General features: G+C 44.7%; 1 protein-coding gene across 1 annotated transcript in view; it reads right to left on the bottom strand.

The window, feature by feature from the left end:
* Nucleotides 1–24,781, bottom strand: part of RPRD2 (regulation of nuclear pre-mRNA domain containing 2) — a 117,512-nt gene that overhangs the window by 49,667 nt on the left and 43,064 nt on the right. Inside the window, exons 2-3 of the mRNA XM_068253235.1 lie at nucleotides 11,266–11,395; nucleotides 5,903–6,003 (exon numbers count right to left, since the gene is read on the bottom strand). Coding sequence (XP_068109336.1) covers nucleotides 5,903–6,003; nucleotides 11,266–11,395 — 231 coding nt within the window. The remainder of the gene's footprint in view (nucleotides 1–5,902; nucleotides 6,004–11,265; nucleotides 11,396–24,781) is intronic.

Raw genomic sequence — 24,781 nt, 5'->3', positions numbered from 1 at the left:
TTTAGCTGCCTTCACTGCTGTTCGGAGCCCAGGCTGAATTGCGCACAGCGCTAGCTGCAGCCTGCAGGGGGATCAGAGTTTCTGAAGGAGGGAGCAAGATGCAGGGGAGGTAAATCGGCCTCAGCAGCGGCTGCGTGGTGGAGGGGGAAGGTTATCTGCTATCAGTACTACTACCTAGAGGATCTGGCTATATACTTGGGGGGAGGGGGATTTGGCTATGTACTGGAGGGATCTGGCTACCGTATGTACTGGAGGGGATCTTGCCATATACACAAAAAGAAGGTGGCGCTGCACAAACTGTCTATATGAGTGACATCCACATAAAGAGAGAATGAAATGGCGCACTACCACTATCTGCACAGCTTAGTACGCCGCTCTGCCCTCGTGGTTCGGCTGTTTCCGCATCAGTAACCCCGCCTTACATGTTTCGTCATATCGACTCATCAGAAGCTGGGGAGCTGTGCGGACAAAAAAGCTCTATATACAATCCCGGAAACCCTCCAACCTTACTCACGTAATGACGTACAAACCTAGTTCCACCCTACCGCGATATATCTTCCCCTCAGCGCCCTGAGGACCAATCAGCAGTCCTCCCATCACGCCAGTCCCGACGCCTGCGCAAAAACAACTCACCACCCGGAAATCAGATGGACGTCGATGCGTCCAGTCTATGCGCTCCATTCAACTACGGAGGCCCCCGACGCCTACCTATACGCCGGCGCAAGCAAAACACCCGGAAAAAAACAGGCGAACGCCCTAGCGTCCCATCTATGCGCTCCACTCGCGCTCCCTTCAATTACGGGAGGGGAAAAAAAAATACTTCTCAAGGTTTCTGCGCTTCAAGGGACTGCGTTCCATTAGGTACAGGTGGAAGAGACCAGCATACTTCACCACCTACCTGCGCTGAGGGGATGGGAAGATCCACACCCAACTACTTAAATCATAAAATAAAGCCTTGCCCAGCATCCGGTTACAGCAATATAAAAAAATAAAGTATAAAATCCTTGTAGCCGTATTAAATAGTATACATTAAGGGAACACTAAACATTATCATATACATTGTAGGAAACAAACGATCTTTTTACAGGACCCCTATCTCATATTTGCCACATACTCCTAAAACCTCCATGCTATTCCCCCAGGAAGCAAACTATATCTACATCAATATTCAGCCCCCCTGGCGCTAATGTGCCGAGGTTATACACCCATTTAGTCTCTTCCTGGGAGATAGCTCGCAATTTGTTACATCCCCTCCAATTGGGGGTCAATTTAAAAATGCCATAAAAGGATAAAAGACTAACATCACAAATAAAATGTGCAAACTATGGGTGGGAAAACCTTTTCTGACTGTGTGCGTGTGTGTGTGTGTGTGTGTGTGTGTGTGTGTGTGTGCCCCATCCGCTCCTTTAGGGTGTGTGTGGTGCAACCCACATCTTGCTATATACTGGGGGATCTGACTAAAGTGGGGTCTGGCTATCCCCACAAATATAAGACCTCCCCGAAAATAAGCCCTAGCACATATGATTAATAAAAAATTAATATAAGAGTCTTATTTTCGGGGAAACGCGGTATTCCCCCTCCAAGGTGCCGTACAGTGGGGTTAAGATGCAATTCAACTTCCAGCTATTGCTGGCAGGTGACAGGCACTGTTTTTATCATAATTTGGGCTCCATCTTTTGCTGGAGCCCAAATTACTCACTGAGCACCGCTACAGCCATAATTCATTTTACGGCCTGTGGCGACACCCAAGTGTTCTTGGCCACACAGTTCCCTATTTACTTGATGTGCTTCTCACTGCCTGTACCTCTCTTTATATGGTACTATTGCCTGCTAGAGTTTTAAAAACATGTTGGAATAAGTTTAAAAGCTGGATGTGCACTACCGCTCTGCATATTGTTTTGGATACCCCAGTTCTTAATACCATGTATTGCCTCCTTTAACATTAATGACAGCTTGAAGTCTTTTGTGATAGTTTTGGATGAGGCTCTTTATCTTCTTAGATGGTAAAGCAGTCTATTCCTCCTGGCAAAAAGCCTGCAGTTTCTGTAAATTCTTAGGCTGTCTCACGATATTGAGGTGAGGAGACCGAGATGGCAACTCCAGAACCTTCAATTTTGCAGGTCGACTTGGCCTTTGATTTTGGAATGTCCAAGTACTTCCCGTGCCCAGCTTCCTGGCTAATGAGTGCACATTTTCCTGCAGTATTTTTTGATAGCTTACTGCATTTGGTCATCAATTGACCAAATTTTCTGTACTACAACAGCAGCAAATCATCACCACCATGTTTCACAGTAGGAAAAATAAATATATATATATATATATATATATATATATATATATATATATATATATATATATTATATATATATATATATATATATATATATATATATATATATATTTCATCATAGGCCTTGTTAACTCCTCTCCAAATGTAGGGTTTCTGGTTGTGGAGAAAAGGTTCAATTTTAAGCTCATCACTCCAAATGGCTTTACACCAGGCTGTTTGAAGCTTGTCTCTGTGCGGTCTGGCATATTGTAAGTGGGATACTTTGTGGAATTTGCGTAGTCATAGCTTTCGTCTGACAACTTGATCATGCTGCCCATCTTTCTTCAAGTGCCACACCACATTTTTTCATTGAGTCCTGTATTTTACCTGATGTTATTTTTGGGTTATCCCTGGCATCCCGATCAATTTTTTACTGGCAGTTGTGGCTGAAATTTTAGATGGTCTTCCAAACAGTGATTTGGTTTCAACAGAACCCATAATGCTCCACTTCTTAACCACCCTGGTGGTATTGACGAGCTCAGCTCGTCCAGGAAAAACTTGCTGAAAGCGGTATTGACGAGCTGAGCTCGTCAATACTGCCAGGGAGATTTATTGTTTCTCTGCCCCGCCGGCTGCACTTTTCCCTCATCAGAGGGATTTCCCAGGATGGCTGGATGCCTGTCAGCACGCTGTGGGTAGCGATCGAGGAGCCCACAGGCTTCCTCGATCCATCTGTTCCAGCCCTAGCAGCCCCGAAAGGATCAAAACAAAAACATGCCAGTGGGCACCAGTGGCTTTCCGCTCCGGTGGAGCTAGCTGAACCTGATCAGGTCCATTCTACTGCACAATAAAGCAGACCTGATAGGGCTACCCTAGCTGCACCAGAGCCTAAGAGAAACCCACTACTGCAAGCACCACAGGAAGCATCGTTAAGATGCAGAAGCTTCCCCCCAGGTAAGTTACCTCTAGGACTTTTCCCCCCCTTCAAATACACTTTAAGAAATTATGCCACGATATGTAAATTTATGAGCATAACTAAAAATGTTTCAAAGAAACTCATTTTTAACATTCATTGTTAAATAAGAACGATCATGTGAACAAATTCACCAGGACAGAACAGCATACAACAAGACTGGGCAAAGTTTTTGGCACAGATCGCATTCCTCTGATGGCCCACGTGCCTGTGATCTACTCTACTACATTTACTTTGAGATCTAGAGTGTGAGGAACACCATAAACCTACCTAACCATTTGGTGGGTAACAGGCTTTGCTAGAAAAGCCTGTTAAAAAGGGCATCAATGACTATCTGAAAGACCCCTACCCATCAGTTTAACCCTTTCAGAATCCTAGCTGCTTATGTGCAAAGCTCCGGTTTGAGATGAACCAGAGGGCCCTGAACCAGAAGTTTCTGTCTTAGCAGAAGAAAGAGGCTGCACCTCTAAGAACAAAAGCTTCTTGATCCACTGTAAAGATATTAGCAGGACCTTGGCACTCTCCTCTGCAAATTCTCCCTAAATTTTTGGAGAATATTCAGAGTGACATATGTGGGACTGAACTGCCAATTGACTCCAATATAAATGCGAGTTGAGTGGTAGCGCTCAGCAACGCACTGCAGAATCTGCGTCATTGGAAGCACTTCCATTGCGTCGCACCACACCACAGGGAGTGTGGCCAGTCAGAAAGACTAATGGCCACTGTGACGTGACAGAGTACCGTGGCAGTGTGAAAGAGGCCTAAGGAGGCTACCCCCTAGCCCCATGAACTCGCATCCGTAAAGAGTTTGACTCTATCCAAGTGTATCTCAAGTCTCACCTAAGAATGAACAACAGCCAGTAACCGCCAACCTAGACTTTTCCGGGCACGCGGGCAAGGAATGGAGACTAAACAGTTCAGAACTTGAGGTGACCTGTCCCACATCAACAAACTCTGCAGAAGTCATTGCACTAACGCCGGAAATTTCATGGGTGATGAGTGGGCAGGAAGCGGGGGCTTTTCACTATCTGCTTTAAAGGAATTTCAACAAGCATGGCAGAGCTAGACCTCCAGTTGTCCCGTAAGATGGATGAGGAAAAAGACAAAGCTGGTATTGCTATTTAACATGCTCATCAAATGTACCTGAAACAAATTATAGTACTCCTGTCAGCTATGATTTGAGAGAGAGAGAGAGAGAGGAGAGAGAGAGAGAGAGGAGAGAGAGAGAGAGAGAGAGAGAGAGAGAGAGAGAGAGAGAGAGAGAGAGAGAGAGAGAGAGAGAGAGAGAGAGAGAGAAGAGAGAGAGAGAGAGAGAGAGAGAGAGAGAAAGGAGGGGGAAATAAGTAGATTTCCGGACACAGAAAGAGAGAGTGTGCTGCTGTTTTATTACCTATTCAAGAATATTGGAGAAGTATGGTGGCTCCAGAATCCCGTGTTGCACTGTTCCCCTAGCCTTATTGTTCCAACTGGGAGCCAGTTGATCAGAAATGCCTGCTGTCATGAAGATCATCTGAACATGGCACGTACGTATTCCCAGAATTCAAATTCCCAGAGCATTTGAAAGACATATGAACAAACCAAGCGTGTGAAAGTTTAAAAAAAACGTGCACATGGCCAGTTCAAATGCACGGGTTCATGCACTCTCCATCGCGGCTGCGGGTAATTCCTTTTGACCGCATCCCAGTTAGACCATAAAAGGCTTGGGAGGGAGGCAACGGAGCAACCACACTTCACTCCAATGTTCTCGGACAGGTAATAAAAACAGGGCATTTTGGGTTCCAGGTTCAAGTACCCTTAAATCTGAAAGCCTGGTACACACTTTGTTAGGATTGGTCATCCACTGACCAGGTTCCCACTTCCATGTAGTATGAGGGTTTACTTACACAAACAGCTCACAGTATTCAATATCCGTTTAACCCTCATACTACATGGAAGTGGTAAAATTGATCAGTGATTGGCCAATCACAATTGAAAGTGTGTACCACGCTCAAATTTCTTTAGGACATACATCTGAACATTTCAGCACTAATTGATAAATTGCACTTTGATTAAAAAAAACACTGAACTGAGAAAAAAAAAGTGACAGCAATTTATCAGTTCTTAAGTTCAATTTCATCAAAAAGGAGACCTATAATTTAGATCAAATAAAATACTAAGAAATATTTAAAACAACCTGTAGAGAATCTAACAGGTTTAAAATAGCTGGTTAAAATATATTTAATAAAAACCTGAAGTGAAAATAAAAACAGATAAACTAATATCTAGACAATCTAAAACATGACTTTCTTGGCATCACACAGTCCTTTTAGTATAAAAATGTAAGCTTAATATTTAACCGGCATCAGGTGAATGAGGTTTTTAAGCTCCCATACAGACAAATCTTTAAGTAATGAACTTTTAGGGTAGCCATAAATCAGTCTATGTGCCAGATCGATTAGATAGATCCCTCTGATCGAATCTGATCACGGTTCACCAATTTTGGAAATTGTCCTGGTGCTCAGTGTTAAAGGCTCATCAGGTGAGCTTTTGGCACCAGCTGGGCATTGTTGGTTGTCACAATATCGAATGCCAGGTGAGCAACTTTTTCAGCAGTTTTATTTTTATGTGCCACTTGGAACCCTTTAAGTCCTCCCCATCCCATGAGTAGAAGTGATACTTACTCAAACCAGCCTTAAACGAAGCAATAGTATCCTCAGGATAGACATTCCTTTCTTCCCAAATCTTGAACACTCTCTCCACATTCTTCATTACAGACGGATCCCTTTAGAAGAAAAAGAAAACAATCACCTTCATAAATGTAATCCCCCAGATCAGTGACAATATTATATTGAAAAAAAAAAAATAATGTCAAAATTCTCATCCAAATATACAAGGTTTACATAAAGTTATTTTTAGGGTGAATGGGTACCCAAACTTGCCAACATAAGAAATTATATAGGGCTCTCACAACCTAGAAACACACAGGATGGCTACAGAGAAATGTGGCTGGTTTTCTGGCAGATAGGAAACTGAAAAACTGAGGGGCCAGTGGGCAGTCAGAGCTTTTTCAGCAGCCTGAGCTACATAAAATATTACATCTTAACCACCCCAAATTACGCTTTTTGATTGTTTTGGGTAAAAAAAAAATAATAATAAAAAAAAAAAAATATTGTGGATAAAAAGGTTTCCAGAAATGTGCTCCCTTTTAGCAGTGCAGAGCTATACAGGAGCTATATACGAACAGGCCAATCACCACTGTAGTTACCATTGCTAAGAGCAACAGACACATTCAGTTACTTCTCTTTGGGCCCGTTCACACTGCACGCGTTTCCAGCCGCGTTTTGGAAACGCGTGCAGGTGGCCAAAACGCACGACATCAGACATTGCATAGAGAGCAATGTCTGATGTTCACACTGCATGCGTTCCGGACCTGTGCGGTCCGGGAACGCATGCTGCACGCAGATTTTGCAAAAACGCGTGGCTGTCCCATTCACTTTTCAGTGATGGGATCAGCCACGCAACGCACACAAACGCGGATGGCCATGCGTTCATACGCGTTGCGGTTCGCACGCGTTCCGCACGCATGGCCATCCGCATTTCTGATCTGAACGGGCCCTTACAACCATATGACAGGCAACACTGCAGAAGATGGGCATAAATCCTTCCCCTCTCCTTCTCATCCCCTGTCCATGTCAAGGGGCTTAATCACACATTGATGTTTGAGAAATAGAAATGGAGGAATCCACTCGCCAAGTTCTTTGGGGAGGGTTAACTGATGGTGGAGTATAGAAGAATACTAGCGGTAAGCCTGAGCTATGCTTGGGCTAGCCGCCGGGAGCTTAATGCAGACTATAGCGCGCAGTGGGCGTTTTAACTCACCGCCAGACGTCAGTAGCTCTTCTCCTTCCTGTCTGAGGCTCTGAATCACTCTGGTGAGATCGCCACCAGTGATCTCACTACAAAGTTACAGTGCAACCTGGAGGAAGGAGAGAAAATTGCAGCGCTGGAGCCCAGGGAGGTGAACGAGTGGTGGGGCTGCTGCAGGCATTCTGATGGCATGATTTTTTTTTTTTTTTTTTTTTTACTGATTTTAGGGTCTGAAACGTGCTGATAAGACCCTATAATCAGGAAATCATACTGCCAGCGAGGTTAATAATAAGGGACACCTCGGAAAGAAGTAATTTCATTGGTTAGTAAACCGACCAATAGGAAATCCCTGCAGCAAATTGGAAGATGCCTTTGCAAGGGGCTTCACATTAAAGCTGCAACAGGAGTATTGTCAAAATGCATCTTTGAACCTGCTGCCAAGGCTTCCCATTGGTCCTTTGCTTTGACTAATGGACATCTTCAGGGAGGATTCTCATTGGTGCAATCAATGGACCAATGGGGAGCACTGGAGGAAAATTTAAAGTAAAAAAAAAATATATATACTACCCTATGAAGAGGGAAGGCTTTGGATGCTATACAGCCTTCCTGGTCCTCTTACAGTGTACTCGGTCCAGTACGGTCATGCCTTTTACATGTATTTGACCAACTGGTCAAATACACCTTCAGGAATCCTCAGACGCCTACTACGGAGCCGCCTGTTATTGGAAGCAATTGGGGACATGAGTTGTTCCGAGGGCTAAACGAGGTGGAAAATTCCAACAGGGGTCAGTGCCAGAACCAGGGCACAGAAAGGACAGGAAAAGCTCTATAGGATTCAGAGCCTTCTCTTTCCATAGGCAAGTATGTGACTTCATTTTCACAACACATTTGCTTCAAAGAGGCTTGTCAGACTTTTTTTATTACAGGAAAACAAATACTGTATCTTAATAAAGTATTTACTTTTACCACTTTAAAAAAAAAATGTAGCTGACATTTACCCATTTACTAGATACTCTAGGACAGACATGGGAGAGGGGAATATTAAAGAGGTCTCCTAGATTCCACCACAAGTCCCTCTCAGAACCTACATTCATATGTGTGGATGTAGTAAGCCACCAACTCTCCAGTACTAGACACAAATGGGTGGATTTCAAATATCTAACCAGGTGCTAAACAAAATAGGACTTATGTTGTCAGGTAAGTGGCTAGCAATAGGAATGCTGTATAGAGACTTCTGTATGCACGTACAAGGTATTCAAGCTAAAATAGCTTTGCTGTTAATCCGTGAAATGTATAGGTTACGGCCAGAACCCGAAGTGTGGCCACTTCGCATTCTGGCCGGCCAATGTGCCAACTGGCCGCTGCGCTGCGGCCAATGTTAGAAATGGAATGTTTCCCTGTGAAGATGAATGTGTTTTCTGGCCGTCTCTGGCCAAATGTAGCAAAAGTTACTTAATTTAACCTCCCTGGCGGTAAGCCCGTGCTGAGCCCGGGCCGATTTGCATAATTTTTTTTTTGCTACACGCAGCTAGCACTTTGCTAGCTGCATGTAGCATCCGATTGCCGCCGCTACCCGCCGATGCCCACCCCCCCCCCCCCATGCGCTGCCTGGCCAATCAGTGCCATGGCGACGGGAGAAGTCCTCCAGGAGATCCCGTTCTTTGAACGGGATCTCCTGATCTCCGATCGCCGGCGGCGATCGGAGGGGCTGGGGGGATGCCGCTGAGCAGCGGCTATCATGTAGCGAGACTTTGTCTTGCTACATGAAAAAAAAATAAAAAATTATAAAACACTACTTTGCTGCCCCCTGGCGGATTTTTTTTAACCTGCTGAGCGGTCTGGACGAACTCAGCTCGTCCAGTACCGCCGGAGCCTGCCGCTCAGGCCCTGCTGGGCCGATTTGGCTCAAATAAAAATTTCCGTGTTACTTCTGGCCGCCGGAGGCGATCAGAAGAACGCATCCGGAGTGCCCTCTAGTGGGCTTTCATGCAGCCAACTTTCAGTTGGCTGCATGAAATAGTTTTTTTTAATTAAAAAAAAAACCTCCCGCAGCCTCCCTGGCGATCTTAATAGAACGCCAGGGAGGTTAAACCGCCAGGAGGGTTAATGAAATGAAGCCGGCGGCTTCCATTCGCTCTCCTCCCCCCTGCCTCCTCTCCTCCCTAATACTAGCAGCCAGGTGGGGATGGGGAGACAGGTGTCCCCCAGAGTCATTCGTCGCCGCAGGCAATCCTGCCGTTCCTGCAGAGCGGGTGTTGGCAGAAGCGATGTCTGCAGCCTCCCCGCTCCCCTGCAGCCACGAACGACTCCCTGCTCCCCCCGCAGCGCCCATAGGAGAGAGAGAGAGAGAGAGAGAGAGAGAGAGAGGCAGGGGGAGGAGAGATAGCTTAAGCCAGCAGCTTCATCCGTTACATTGCCGCCGGCTTCATTTCATTAAATTAAGTAACTTTTGCTACATTTGGCCAAAGACGGCCAGAAAACACATTAATCTTCACAGGGAAACATTCCATTTCTAACATTGGCCGCAGCGCAGCGGCCAGTTCGCACATTGACCGGCCAGAACGCGAAGTGGCCACACTTCGGGTTCTGGCCGTAACATAGATAAGAACTGTAGTGATTGATTTGCGCTTAAAAAGTATAATTTTCTTTTAAATGACACACTTACAGGTTTGTGTAGAACATGTAGGCAAGAGTAGATACTAGACCAAAATCTGTCCTCTAGCACAGCGTTTTTCAACTGCACTAGTGTGCCGCGGGATGTTGCCTGGTGTGCCGTACAGGTCTGGCCTCTCGCCAGACCTGTTCCTACTGTATGGCGCAGGAGGGGGGAAGCAGCGCTAGAAGGAGGGGCAGTGGAGGCAGCGGTGGGGAGGGGGGCAATATCCCCCCCTACCTCACCTGGGACCCCTCCTTCTGCCTCTCTCCCCCTCCATTTAGTGGTGGCAAGTGCGGGCTCGGCGGTGGGGAGGCATGCAGAGAATTACTCACAACTTCCGTGTTCCAAGCGCCGGCAGCGTCATGTCATCAGATCTCCGCCTTCAATGCCGCCCACTGTGCTTCCTGATTAGCGGAAGCACAGTGGGTGCCATTGAAGGCGGAGATCTGTGACGACATGACACTGCCGGCGCTTGGAACGTGGAAGTGGTGAGTAATTCTGCGCATGTCTCCTCGCCGCCGAGCCCGCACTTGCCACCGCTAAATGGAGGGGGAGAGAGGCAGAAGGAGGTGTCCCAGGTGAGGGAGGGTGGGGATATTTCCCCCCTTCCCACCGCTGCCTCCACTGCCCCTCCTAGCGCTGCTTCCCCCCTCCTGGGCATCTATACTGGGGGGAACTGTACTAGCTATACTGGGGGCAATTAAACTACCTACACTGGGGGCAACTAAACTAGCTATACTGGGGGCAACTAAACTAGCTATACTGTGGGCAACTATACTAGCTATACTGGGCACTATACTGGGGCACTACCTACCTATACTGGGCACCATGCTAGCTATACTGGGCACCATGCTAGCTATACTGGGCACCATGCTAGCTATACTGGGCACCATGCTAGCTATACTGGGCACCATACTAGCTATACTGGGCACTATACTAGCTATACTGGGCACTATACTAGCTATACTGGGGCACTACCTACCCATACTGGGCACTATACAGGGGCACTACCTGTCCATACTGGGACTATACTAGCTATACTGGGGCACTATACTAGCTATACTGGGGCACTATACTGGGGTAACTATACTAACCATACTGGGGCACTGTACTGGGGTAACTATACTAACCATACTGGGGTACTGTACTGGGGTAACTATACTAACCATACTGGGGTAACTATACTAACCATACTGGGGTAACTATACTAACCATACTGGGGCAACTAAACTCCCTATACTGGGGCAACTATGCTAGCTATGCAGCCGCACCCCAGCCCCCCCCATAGCCTGCTGCGTACGGCACTGTCCACTAGGTCGCGCAAACACCCGCGCACCAACCCCCCACCCCCACAGAAAAATATGGTCAGAAAGTGTTCCCCGGGCTGAAAAAGGTTGGGAACCACTGCTCTAGCACCTCTGCACAGAGAAAGACTATCGCACCGTACCTAGGTGATAGATGGAATGGTAGATGAAGTGGACACATAAGCAAAAAAAAAATATGAAGTAGCTAATACCTTACCTTACTAGAGATGCAGCTTCAGGAAGTACATCAGCAAAAGTTTCACGATAGACAATTGCATTCCTCCTTTTGCAATTTTGGATGATATCATTAGCCAGGTAAAAGAGGTTCAGTCGGTGCGCGAACCCAGCTATGAAAAAAAGAGATAGGAAAAAGTCAAACTAAAGTAATGAAATCATACCTGCATCAAAAAAATTGCCTGTGCAACTTTCAGCAGTACGCCATGCAGGCATTCCTTCAAAGTAAAATAAATATGTATATCTATCACAGTGGTGAAATGTTCCTGAAATTTACAAATATAAAAAGGGGAACCAGGAGTCTTGTACACATCAAATTTAACACTCAGGACTCCTACATGGAGCATTGAAATGAAAAATTGTGACTGCTTGAATGAACATTGCCATTCAATAAAAAAGAGCAATTCTAATCAAGCAAATTGTAGGTTTTTTTTAATGTTTATTCTAATGTTTTACAAGTAGTTCTTAGATTATAGAATTTTATCTGTATTAACACTTTTTGTATCCCTAGCCCCTACACACTCGAGCAGTGTACTGGCACTTTGATTTCCAAACTACTGCTCTTAAAGTGGACCCAAATTAAAAATACAAGATTTCAGAAATAAAATCTATTTTCTAAATTATAATAAATAGCAGCCTTTTTTCAGCTACATGATGACAAATATAAATTACACATTTATTGGAAGAACCCCTCCCTTCCTTTTATAGTGCCGGGACAGAATCTGGCAAACTGGTGGAGTAGGTGGTGTCCGGCAAAGGAGGAATTGCTAATGGCTGCCACCTGTATAACCCCAGTTATGAAAAGAGAAGAGTAAAAAGCATGCATTGAAATGCTCATAGGCTTGAAGGAGTGTTTATTTATCTTTGTATGTGTCAGAGTGGTGCAACTAAATATTCTGAATTAAAAAAAAATTTGGTTTGGGTCCGCTTTAAAGACCTGACCATTTTGATCCAATTCAATTTTTTGCTCTTCTTGTGACTTCATTTATACAATCAACAGTTCAAAGTTAAAGAATAGAATAGTGATAATACATCCTTCATGGGGAAGGGGGGGGGGGGGGGGGGTTGGTCTTGATTCTAATAAGGTGGATGGTGGTAAATGGTGGATTTGCTGTGGCCTAAACCACTCAGCCATGTTTCAGATCCTTTTTTAATTGCCACTTCTATGCAGGTGAGAAAATATATCGTGCCAAAGTCCACTTATTTCCATTTAAGGCATTTAGTTCATTTAGTGCAACACAGGGGCATGGCAGCTAGCGCTCTTGCATTGCAGCGCTGGGTCTCCGAATCTATCTTGGTCAGGGGATCATCCTCACGGAGTTTGTATGTTCTCCTTGCGTCTGTGTGGGTTTTTACTCCAGACACTCCAGTTTCCTCCCTCATCCCAAAACATAGAGAAGTTAATTGGCTTCCCCTAAATTGGCCCAAGACTATGATACATGCACTGCACAATACATACATAGATATAGGACTATGGCAGAGATGAGATTATGAGCCCCTCTGAGGGACAGTTAAAGGGACACTATTAACATGTTTTTCTTCAATCAAGATAGGAAATGTTTGTGAAGTTCTGCTAAGTACTGGTGTATACATTTCACTGCCTATCTATTTGATTACGGTTATTAATCACAACTGTAATTGGATCTCTCAGCTGTGTCAGCTGGCTCCCTCAGCAGAGCAGCTTATTTATAACCACACGATGTTATAACCCATGTCTGCTTCCATGAAAGAAGGAATTAGACACTGCAGATTTAACGCAAATTTTGTATCAGCTGTAACAAGGAATTTTTTTAAAGGTTATTATGCTGTTGCTTATCTTTTAGAGCAGAAAGGAAGTTCCGAGTTCAGGTCCACTTTAAGATGGCATCTGCTTTTAGGGACAAAAAGCTCCTGGTCAGGAAGCTGTCTCTACCCCATCAGCCATAATAGCCAGTGCCAACGTAAATGCCCCATGTCATCTGTATAAGATGATTCACCGGAGCCTCATGTCAGACGTAGTTTGGCGTGTAACCCTGCCACCTTGCCAGAAAAAGCCTCTACCCTCTATATCTTATAGAGAAAAGGCCAGAGGCATTTTCTTCAAGGAGACAGATCTATGCACCAGAAGCCAGCTGATATGGGGTTCCAGCGATTCTTATTAAACAGACAAGTTTTGGGACTATCTAACTTTTAAGCATTAGCGTAAAGCAAGTTACTGATGTGGCCAGCGGGGCCCTGAGGGAGACGGCGAAGTAGCCCACAGTCTGAAAAGGGATGGAGGAAGCCCTGGGTAAGTATAAATTCAGATGTGGTTCGCTCTTCCTCTCTCAGTCATAGGATGATCTAGAGTACCACGTCGTCATGTCATTTATATGGGTTAAAACGTTTCCAAGGACTTTACCAGTATACTCTAGGGCAGTGATGGCTAACCTTGGCACTCCAGCTGTGACAAAACTACAAATCCCATCATGCCTCTGCCTCCCTGAGCTATGCTTAGAGCTGTCAGAGTACTGCAATTCCTCATGGGACTTGTAGTTTCACCACAGCTTGAGTGCCAAGGTTAGCCATCACTGCTCTAGGGGATTGGTCCTGACAAATGTGTACTTTTGGGCATTTGAATTAGTGAGAGTCAGATGGTGGTTTGCGCAGAATGAGAGGAACACAGCTTCTACTCTTGAGGCTGCAATTGTGGGATCATAAGAGAGGTTGTGTCTGTTGACATGTAGAAGTCCTATAGCACCAGCAACTATGAAGTTCATAATCAGAGTTTGGGAGATTGCGCGTAAAAGATTTCTTAAAGAGGAACTCCATCCTAAACAAACATACTGTCATTAAGTTACATTAGTTATGTTAATTAAAATAGATAGGTAATATAATCTCTCTTACCCACCCTGTTTTAAAAGAACAGGCAAATGTTTGATTTCATGATGGCAGCCATCTTTTTGGTTGAAAGGAGGTGACAGGGAGCATGAGACAGTTCCAACTGTCCTAAGCACCTCTCCCAGTTGCTAGGCAACGTGAATAACATAGGAAATCCCATCATGCTCTGCACAGCATCAGGGAAAAAAAGCCCGGGCTTTTTTCTTTGATGGGTAGAGCTTAGCTAAAAATGATGCTTTGGTAAGAAAAACAAAGTTCTGATGCTGTGAAACTTAAGGAAACACCAAGCCTTTTCAGTTCTGCTTTTCAGTTCTGCTGAGTAGATTTTTAGTCCAGAGGTTCACTTTAAGGAGCATAAATTCTCCCTGTCGCACCACCCCAAGTTGCCTCGTCTCCAATAGTTTCCTGTTCTCATAATATTGACGGTGGCTGTGTCACCTGGTTCCAGAGGGATGACTTGCCTTCTTCAATGAGATGAAGGGGACCTTCTCTTTACCAAACAAAATGTTATTTAGGTTTCTCCAAATACGCCACACTATGACAGCTCAGTTTCTCTGTGTATTACCCTGGAATCTGACATTAGAACTGCTTTTGTTGCGTAAACATTTGGAATCTCCCATTTCTGCCATATATGGGGAACTCCTGGACACAAATTCTGACAGGGTGCACAAAACTTGTAAGAAAATGGGACGGTGATATCCCAGGGCTGGAGGAGGATGAGCGGACCGATATACTGGAAGACATGGGAGACTACTTGGTCTCTACAAAAGACAGGTTAATCCAACTCAAATATACATACATGATACACTATACCCCGGCTAGGCTAGCTAGGATGTAACTGGGTAGAGAGAACAGATGCCCAGATGCAGGGCGGATGTTGCGGACTTCATATTCATAAATATTGGGTCCAAGTAAATAAACTATTGGGTAATATTTCAGAAACCAATTGATATGGACTCTAAAAGGGATTGTGAGCGAGGTTATCTCGACTGTAAGTGCAATCATACTGTGGAATATGCTCTGTTCTATGCGAGGCAACAATCCTGTCTTGCACTGGATACAGACACAAGCCCCTTGACTGGGTAATGGGTTACATTAGTGAATGCTTATCTACAAATATATAAGACCCTTATATGTAGAGGAATTGACCTGCAAAGTTTGAGGGCCTGTTTCCACTAGTGCGGAAAGCGGGCCGAATCCGCAGCGTTTCCCGCAGGTAAATCGCATGGGGAAACTGCCATTGGGGATAATGCAGCAGTCGTCCAAACTGCTTGCAATAGCGATTCGGACTAAACTGCAGCTTTTCCGTGAGTGTGGCAGTGAATCCCATAGCCGTGCATGGCACAGCTTCCGGGATTCGGCTGCGTACTCACACAACAGGAAGTGCTGCCACGTGTCTCGTGGAAACAAAGCCTGAAAGAGTGTGGAGCCCATGGCACCAATTCATTAAGGATCAGGGCATTGACTTTGGATCATGCTCAACTTGATGTGTGCTTGGTGTGTTGGTGGTGCAATTCTGATTATATAGGCCTTTAGATGCTGGGGGCTGTGACTACAAAGATTGTCTACAATGATTATTTATGGTGCTGCTTGGCTCACAGCGGAGCAGCTGGTTGAGGGTAAACAGTCAACAGAAGTGGCTGTGAAAAAGCTTTCAGGAAGAATAATCCTAAGCACCTGTCTACCGAGCTTTCTAAGGCTATGTACACAAAGTGAGGGCTCAGATCCCTATAAATGCTTTTTTTTTTCTTGCATGCTGAAAAACACCTGACAGCAGTGTTGCACGATTCCACACACTATATGCACTTTCAATATTGATTACATTAGCTGCTATGAAAAAAAGCTTATTTTTTTTCTGCATAGATATGCACACTGTGTGCAGAAAACGAATGCAAAAAAAAAAAATAAATAAATAAATAAAAAACACACAGAAAATGAAAGGTACGTACACATGTCCTACTTATTCGAACAACTTGTCATCCGACTTGTTGTTTGGGTTGGTCCAATGGATTCGCTGAACGGATTGGGCAAACCGGCTGTTATCAGTCACACGACAGCATGTACATATGTCCAACTTGACGTTCAAACAACAAGTCTGGTGACAAGTTGTTCGAAAAAGTTGGACGTGTGTACGTACCTTAAAGAGAACCCGAGGTGGGATTTTATTATGCTAGTGGGGCACAGAGGCTGGTTGTGCACACTAACACCAGCCTCTGTTGCCCCATGGTGTGCCTCCAAGACCCCCCTGCGCGCCGCTATACCCCCGCAGTGCTGGCGACACGCAGCATGGTCGCCAGCACAATGTTTATCTAAGCGCTGTCTGTCCGCGCCGCTCCCCCGCCTCCTCCGTATCGGCGCTACCCGCCTGTGTCCCTTCCCTCCCGCTGATTGGAGGGAAGTGACGCGGGCGGGTAGCGCCGATACGGAGGAGGCGGGGGAGCGGTGCTGACAGACAGCGCTTAGGTAAACATTGTGCTGGCGACACGCCGCGTGTCGCCAGCACTGCGGGGGTATAGCGGCGCGCAGGGGGGTCTTGGAGGCACACCATGAGGCAACAGAGGCTGGTGTTAGTGTGCACAACCAGCCTCTGTGCCCCACTAGCATAATAAAATCCCACCTCTGGTTCTCTTTAACAGAAAAGCAGTATTCAGCATAAATAACCCCCAATCTACCCATGATTGCAGTTGTTGCTGGTAAACTGACAATAAGACAAATCCCATTTTTACAAAGCAGTAATCATGATCTCTACATTATCAATCCCCAAATAGCATTCACCGCCAATTTTGAAATCAATTTGCTGCATCTAAATCAAAGAGTGAAGAGTTCGGTTTCTGTCCACCCCTTTCAAAATTAATTATTTAGGTGCCAATGTTTAAGGATACCCCAAGTGACATGTGACATGAGATTGACATGCGTATGTACAGTGCCTAGCACACAAATAACTATGCTGTGTTCCTTTTTTCTTTCTCGGTCTGAAAGAGTTTAATTTCAGGTATGTAAGTGGCTGACTCAGTCCTGACTCAGACAGGAAGGGACTACAGTGTGACCCTCACTGATAAATTCCCTTTATCTCTTTCTTGCTCTCAGAGGCCATTTTCTGCTTGGAAAGTGTTTTATAGTTGGAATTTCTTATCAGTGAGGGTCACACTGTAGTCACTTCCTGTCTGAGTCAGGACTGAGTCAGCCACTTACATACCTGAAATTTAACTCTTTCAGACAGAAAAAAAAAATAAGGAACACAGCATAGTTATTTGTGTGCTAGGCACTGTACATACACATGTCTATCTCATGTCACATGTCACTTCAGGTATCCTTTAAAGTGACATTGAAGTGAAAATAAACTTTTGATTTAATGAATTAAAAGTGTAGTACTGATAAATAATAGAACATTAGTAGCAAAGAAAAAAAAAAGTTTCTTATATTTTGATTTTCAGTTATATAGCTTTTTTCTATAAAAAAAAACGTGCACCATTCTCTAATATTTGCAGGTTACAAATTACACTCTGTATTTTACATTATGAAACAGAGCAAAGCTAATGACCCTTTGATCTTTCCTGCAGGGAAAACCTTAAACAAGAAACCGTGAGAGACAGGTTGAGATAAGTGCTTAAGAAAATAGCACTGCTCTCTGACTAAATTAGTTGGAGAACTCAAGAGAAGCTCTTTTCGCATAGATCAGTGGTTCTCAACCTTTTTAACACGTGTACCCCTTTTGCGAGTCATCCCTAGGCAAATGTACCCCCTACCGAAAAAGCAGTGCGAAGGGCGTTGTGGTAAAAAGTGGGCGTGGCCATTAAATAATGTGGGTGGGGCCAAATACTAACAAAATACAGGTAGCCCCTGGTTAACAAATGAGAGAAGGACCATGTCCATTTTAAACCCGAATCCATTCTCTTTTGTCCCCCCTCTGTGTCACGTCATCTCCCTGTTTTATCTCTGTTCTCCCTGTGCCTCTTGACCACCTTTTTGTCACCTCTGCTCCCCATGCCTCTTTTGTCCCTCTCTAGGTCCTCCCATCACCTCTTGACCCCCTATCCTAGCTAGGTATAGGTGAAAACCCTTATAGGTATCCAGCCATAGGTGCCCACAGTATAGGTTAGCAATTTACAGGTGCCCCAGTATAGGTAGCGAGCTATTTGTGCCCCAGTAAAGGTATCCAGGTACAGATGCCATAGTGTAGGCAGAGAGCTATAGGTGCTCCAGTATAGATAGCCAGGTACAGGTGGTGCCCCAGTGTAGGTATCAAGCTATAGGTGCCCAGAATAGATAGCCAGGTACAGGTGGTGCCCCAGAATAGATTAGCTAGGTGAAGGTGGTGCCCCAGAATAGATTAGCCAGGTGCAGGTGGTGCCCCAGTGTAGTCAGCGAGCCTATAGGTGCTACAGTATAGTTAGCCAGGTAGTGCTCCCGTATAATCTTACGTAGCCCCTTTCCCGCGCAGACTCCTCTCGCTGGGCTCTCCTCTCCCCGCATTTTCCCGCTATGGTTACTTCCGGCAGCAACTCCGACGTCACGAGAGGTTGGCGACCGGACGCGACAGGAGGAGAGCAAGGCGAAAGGCGTCCACGTGGGAACGGGGCCAAGCTGCTGTGCCCATGCCACAGCGCCTACCCTGCCTGACACTTCTCTCCTGGGGGAGAGATCCGACATTTTGTCTGAGGCCCCTGGGGGACCCCCTGACAGCTGCCGATGTACCCCCAGGGGTCCGCGGACCCCAGGTTGAGAACCACTGGCATAGATAAGTGAAGTTTTTTAACTCTTCCTGTACTGGAAACAATATGCGACGCATATCTGTGCTACTATGTCTTAAGCCCAATCTACACGATACGATTCTTCGTACGATTCTATTACGATTCTATTAACGATCCGATCGTATCGTAAATAGAATCGTAAATAGAATCGTAATTGAATCGTACAAAGAATCATATCGTGTAGATGGGGCTTTAGCTGTACTGCACATACAACTCATATCATAAGTTTATTTTCACCTCAGAATCTCTTTAAGAATGCTTTTAAACTAGTCCCTTTAACTGCTTTGAAACTAGGAAAGTATCAGCAAAACAAAAATTTACTTCAGCACACCAAGTATTAAAGACAGAGTTCACTTAACCATTTTAGCCGCAGAGACGTGAGTCTCAAGTCCGTGCCTGCTGCTACAGCCGCAGGGAGGTGAAACTCACGTCCGTGCACTTTGCAGGGGTGCGCGCAATCGCGATGGTCATGGACGCAGCTGGGACTGGTGGCAGGGGACACCCTGAGCCAATCCGTGCTTGTGCAGCGAGAATGATCACTTTTTTGGTTCAAAACAGTGATCATTCTCAAATAAAAGCGATGTGCGCATGATCGTGCCGCCACGCACTCCTGCCACCCGTTAAAGGGTAGATAGATGAATGAATGGGAACCCAGTCCCCTTCATTAATCTAAGTCCTCATGTGAATAATCGCCATCCATGAGATGCAGCGATCATTTGTAACTTCCGACGCATCACATCCACTAATTACTTCACATTAGTGTACTTAAAGTACGCTAATGGGAAATAATGCACAAGGACCGTTGTGGCCAAATAGTAAATTACACCTACATACATACATTTTTATAAAAAGACCCACATAATTCAATTATGGGCTTGTAGTAAGCGATAGCCGTAAAACTGAAAAATGCACCTTTATTTCCAAATAAAATATTGTCGCCATACATTGTACTAGGGATATAATTTAAACATTGCAATAACCGGGACAAATGGGCAAATACAATGTGTGGGTTGGATCCACACTAGAGCGTTGTACTTTAAAATTATAATGGCCGAAAACTGAGAAATACTGGATTTTTTCCATTTTTTTTTTCTTATTATTCCTGTTAAAATGCCTTTGGAATAATAGAATAAAATAATTCTTAGCAAAAGGTACCACCCAAAGAAAGCCTAATTGGTGGCACAAAAAAACAAGTGATAAAGTAATAAGTGATGAGAAAATTATTCAGGAATGAAAGGGAGGAGCACTGAAATGTGAAAATTCCTCTGGTCCATAAGGTGAACACAACCCACGGGCTGAAGTGGTTAAACAAATGGGGTGCTTTAGTAACAACGTACATAGTACAGTAGACTGTAAACTGATATAGTAAATTATCTTCAAAAAAAAAAAAAAAAAAAAAAGAATACGGGCACCAGATAAGTTGCTAAAAGCCTTCACCGCTTTATTTTACCAGATGCTAGTCTCTGAGGAAGCAAGCAAGGCTTGCTAAACTGCTGTCAGGCTGCCAATATATCTGCATGTGCAGTGTTCTCCCCAGGCTCTTTTAGCCGGGTGCTCCACCCGGCTAGATTTGGTGACTGCCCGGCTGTCATCGGCTCTCCTCCTCACCTCCTCCTATGCTGTAAGCAGAGTTGCCCTGCATTTTCATCTCGCCCCACCCGGCTACTTTTTCATGCCACCCGGCTACTATTTCATGCCACCCGGCTGGAAAAAAAAATTCTGGGGAGAACACTGTGCATGTGTTTGTTTGCTGTGGGGATGAAATAAAGCGGTGAAGGCTTTTTGCAAATTAGCTGGTGCCCAGACTCCTTTTTTTCTTTTGAAGATTGTTTGGATTGCTTGATCCGAAAGAAACAGCAAGTCACCCTACCCCCAGAGGCTGCCCATGAGCATCTAATGCTGGTCACAATTTTCTACATACCAATTTAAGTGAACTTCCAGACTAAAAATCTACTCCGCAGCACTGAAAAGGCTTGGTGTTTAACAGTTTCACACCATCAGAACTTTGTTTTTCTTACCCAAGTCTCATTTTTAGCTGCACAGAAGAAAACTGCCCGGGCATTTTTCCCCTGATGCTGTGCAACGCATGATGGGATTTCTGATATTTATCTTGTTCTGCTGTTTTGGTGCAAACTTTTTTTTTTTAAATTATGAATTTGAGATTTGAAGCCTAGCATATGTAGCTGGGAGGGGTGATCAGGACACAGGGAGCATGAGACAGTCCCAACTGTCCTGTCACCTCCTTTCAACCAAAAAGATGGCTGCCCCCATGAAATCACAAACATTTGCCTGTTCTTTTAAAACAGGGTGGGTAAGAATTTATATTACCCATATATTTTAATAACATAACTAATGTAACTAAATGACAGTATGTTTGTTTAGGCTGAAGTTCCCCTTTAAGACTGATATAGTAAACCTCTGGCTGTAGAAAACAGTCTCCAGGTCCCGACCCTGCACCTGTATGAATATACAATGCATGACCAATTCTGATATAGTAAATGCCTGCTATAGCAAACAACTTGGCCAGGTGTTCTGAAGATTACTATAAAGGGATTTCCCTACATCTTGAAAAACGTCATCTTTAAACACTACAAACATGCAATTTAGATACTTTTGAAGTCTGATAATGTAGAGAAAGTGGTGTCCCAAATGCCTGGAACGTATGATTTTTCATTTCTAATGCTGGGGGAAATGCCCATAATTACTCATCGGATCACACCATATTTATACTCCCTGACAAAAATATCTTCACTACATCCAGCAATACACAAGTATGCTACTCAGGTGTCCCATAATTACAGTACCACAGTTAGATTTCATCTTTATAGCAGTCAGTTCTCAGGATACCTGAGGCAAAAAGTTCCATTTAACTAACCTAAAGCTTCTTCCAGCACCCCCAAGTCTATTAGGTTCTTTGTTGCAGTTTCTGATCCACTCCAGTGTGTCACTGCTCCTCCAGAAGGTCTGAAAAAATCGCCCTAGTTAAGATAAAACTGCAAATGGATAAACCGTTCCCCGCCACTGAGGTACGCATAAGGAGGTGCATGGCCGAAGCCATGCATGCGCAAAGTAGTGCGTCTTTCTGCATCTTTTTGGCACACTAGCATGGATCGGAACCACAGTGAGGGAGCTGACAGACTACAGGGGACTGGAAGAAGCCCCAAGTTAAATAGAACCTCTTTCCCTCACCTCGGGTATGCTTTAATCATTCCACCATTCCACTGCAAACTAAAGAGCAGGGTGCACAGGCTTTTGAAGTCTTACGCTGATCTTATGTCAACCTTAAGTCTTTAAACTTCCCATTCACAAGTATAACTGGGACATAAACGGATGTCAAACTGAATTTAAGGTTCAATCAAAAGCATGTGTACAACACCAGTCGAGATAGATATACAGATCCATTTATAGTAAACTCCAAGGGACCAGCAAAGTAGTTTACTATATCAGAATTATCTGCAAGGGTCCATGGTTCCCCAAAGGAAAGCACTGTGTTCTTTATTGGTCCACTGCAGTGTAAACTGGCCCTGTAGACCATGTAAGGATTCCATAGTTATATCCTGAAAAAAAGTGTTGATGAAGGCCCAGATGCTGTTGCTTACCCCAATTATCTTCTTTTTTCTATAATTTGTCTCTAGAATTCCAAACATCATACGCGCAACATAACTGTGCAGCTCAAAGCAGCTTGCTACTTTGTGACAACTGCTCACGCCTTCTGAAGACTAGTGCCCTCTCCTCTAGCAAAACAAAGTATCAGAAGGGAGGGATAAATGAGTAATCATGTGGGATACAGAAACTGACTACACTGAGCAACATTAGAATACTGTAGAAAAATAAAATACCTAAAATTCCCAATAAGATGGAAATGTGTGTGTTGCAACTTCATATAATGAAATATGAACAGCAGTACTTTCCCCTCGTTTTCTCATCATATTCACAACTTTATATGCTCTCCAGACATTTAATAATTTAATCCTTGTCGTGTAGTGGCTTCCGCCTGCTACAGTAGCGTGCCCAGTATAAGAGTTTCTTGCTGGGCTAACCCAGTTTGTAATCCTTATAGCCAATGCTGGTGTTTGTTTCCACCTATAGATGCTGCGCTCTGTCTCCCGATCAGCTGTTTACCACGCTTCCTCCCGTTTCCTCCTTACAGGCGCTTGCAGATTCCCAATAAATGATCTTTAGCATAGTCTTCTTTCTAGTTTTTCTGCACTTTTAGGGTAGCCGTATAGAGTATTTTTCTACAGATAAAAGAACTTGTCTATCGTATCTCTCCATCTAATCCATCAGTTTGCTCCATACGTACTTCTGTAATAAAATACAATTATGAAAGTCCTACATTGGACAATTCCCACTGGTGGTTCATAGATTCTTGGCTTGGATTTAAAATAGCCCCCAAGGCTTTATCATGCTTACGCATTTGTGCTAATATAGGAATCTATGGGAACAACTGCTAAAAGTCTGCAAAATACTTAAAGCGTACCTAAAGTGTGTGTAAAAATATATAAATTTATAGTAGTGGGGAGCCTCTGGAAAATCCAGAGACCTCTTGGATCCTCCCATAGACCACTATTCCAGTGTAAGGTCCCTCTAAGGCTTTGTTCAAATTAGAAATCCCCAGCGCTATAGCAAGCACTCAGTGATTTATACTGTGATTTTTGAAGAGCTTTTCCCTGCGATTTGGGCTTAGAAAATCACCACCACCACCACCACCACCACCATCATCATCATCATCAATCACCTGGTTCTTCTTCACCACCATCTTTTGTGTGTTCATATTCTTCCTCTTGTACCCAACAATGTTTTTTCACTTACAGAACTAAACTGTTGTAAAAAAAATGTATTCAACAGCATAGCTAAAATTTGTGGCATAATAGCTAGTGGCGCATGGCAGCAGCGCATAATTCTGTGTACCCTGGCGGCAGCAACACGGACAGCAGGAGGTTAAATACAGCAGCAGCAGGAGTGACGTGAGGCAGCAGGCAATGTAACGGGCCATGGTACCTAGCGTTGGTACCACGGCTGTAAATAAACTCCGACCACAGGAGGTTCCGGACAGCAGTCGTGCAGCCCACATTGTGTCCAATACACAACTGGAAAAGCACAGTTTTCACCCCAGACACCTAGGAATATATATTTTTCTTTAAACAAGAAAATCTAGCTATTGTAGTGGCGTAATAGCTAGTGGCACATGGCAGTAGCACATAATTCGGTGGAACCTGGCGGTGGGAACACAGACAGCAGGAGGTTAAATACAGCAGCAGCAGCAGGAGTGACGTGGCAGCAGGCAATGTAACGGGCCATGGTACCTAGCGTTGGTACCACGGCTGTAATAAAGACCAAGCAAACAACAGGAGGTTCCAGACAGCAGTCGTGAAGCCCACATTGTGTCCAATACACAACTGGGACAGCAGTTTTCAACCCAGACACCTCAGAATTTTTTTTTTTACAACAGTATATAGCTATTGTAGTGGCGTAATAGCTAGTGGCGCATAACTCTGTGGACCCTGGCGGTGGGAACACAGACAGCAGAAGGTTAAATACAGCAGCAGCAGGAGGAGGAGGAGTGACGTGTGGCAGCAGGCAATGTAACGGGTCATGGTACCCAGTGTTGGTACCACAGCACCTTAAGAAACACCAGGCCAAATTAGCAGGGGACTGAAGGTTGATGTCAAATAGTTCCCAGGCACCTCATGTCTTCCTGTCGCCGACAACAGGGGCCTGGAACGTGCCTTCAATCCAGGGCTGGTTAGTCTTCAGGAATGTGACTGTCCACGGACTCTGGGGACAGACGAGAGCGCTTCTCGGTGACCACGCCTGCGGCCGCACTGAAGCACCTCTCGGACAGCACGCTGAAAGGGGGGCAAGACCGAACTTCCAGAGCGTACTGCG

The sequence above is a fragment of the Hyperolius riggenbachi genome, chromosome 9, assembly GCF_040937935.1.
Source record: "Hyperolius riggenbachi isolate aHypRig1 chromosome 9, aHypRig1.pri, whole genome shotgun sequence".
Classification (NCBI taxonomy): Eukaryota; Metazoa; Chordata; class Amphibia; order Anura; family Hyperoliidae; genus Hyperolius; species Hyperolius riggenbachi.
Note: the sequence above shows the minus strand (reverse complement) of the source record. Positions and strands in the feature narration are given on the sequence as shown.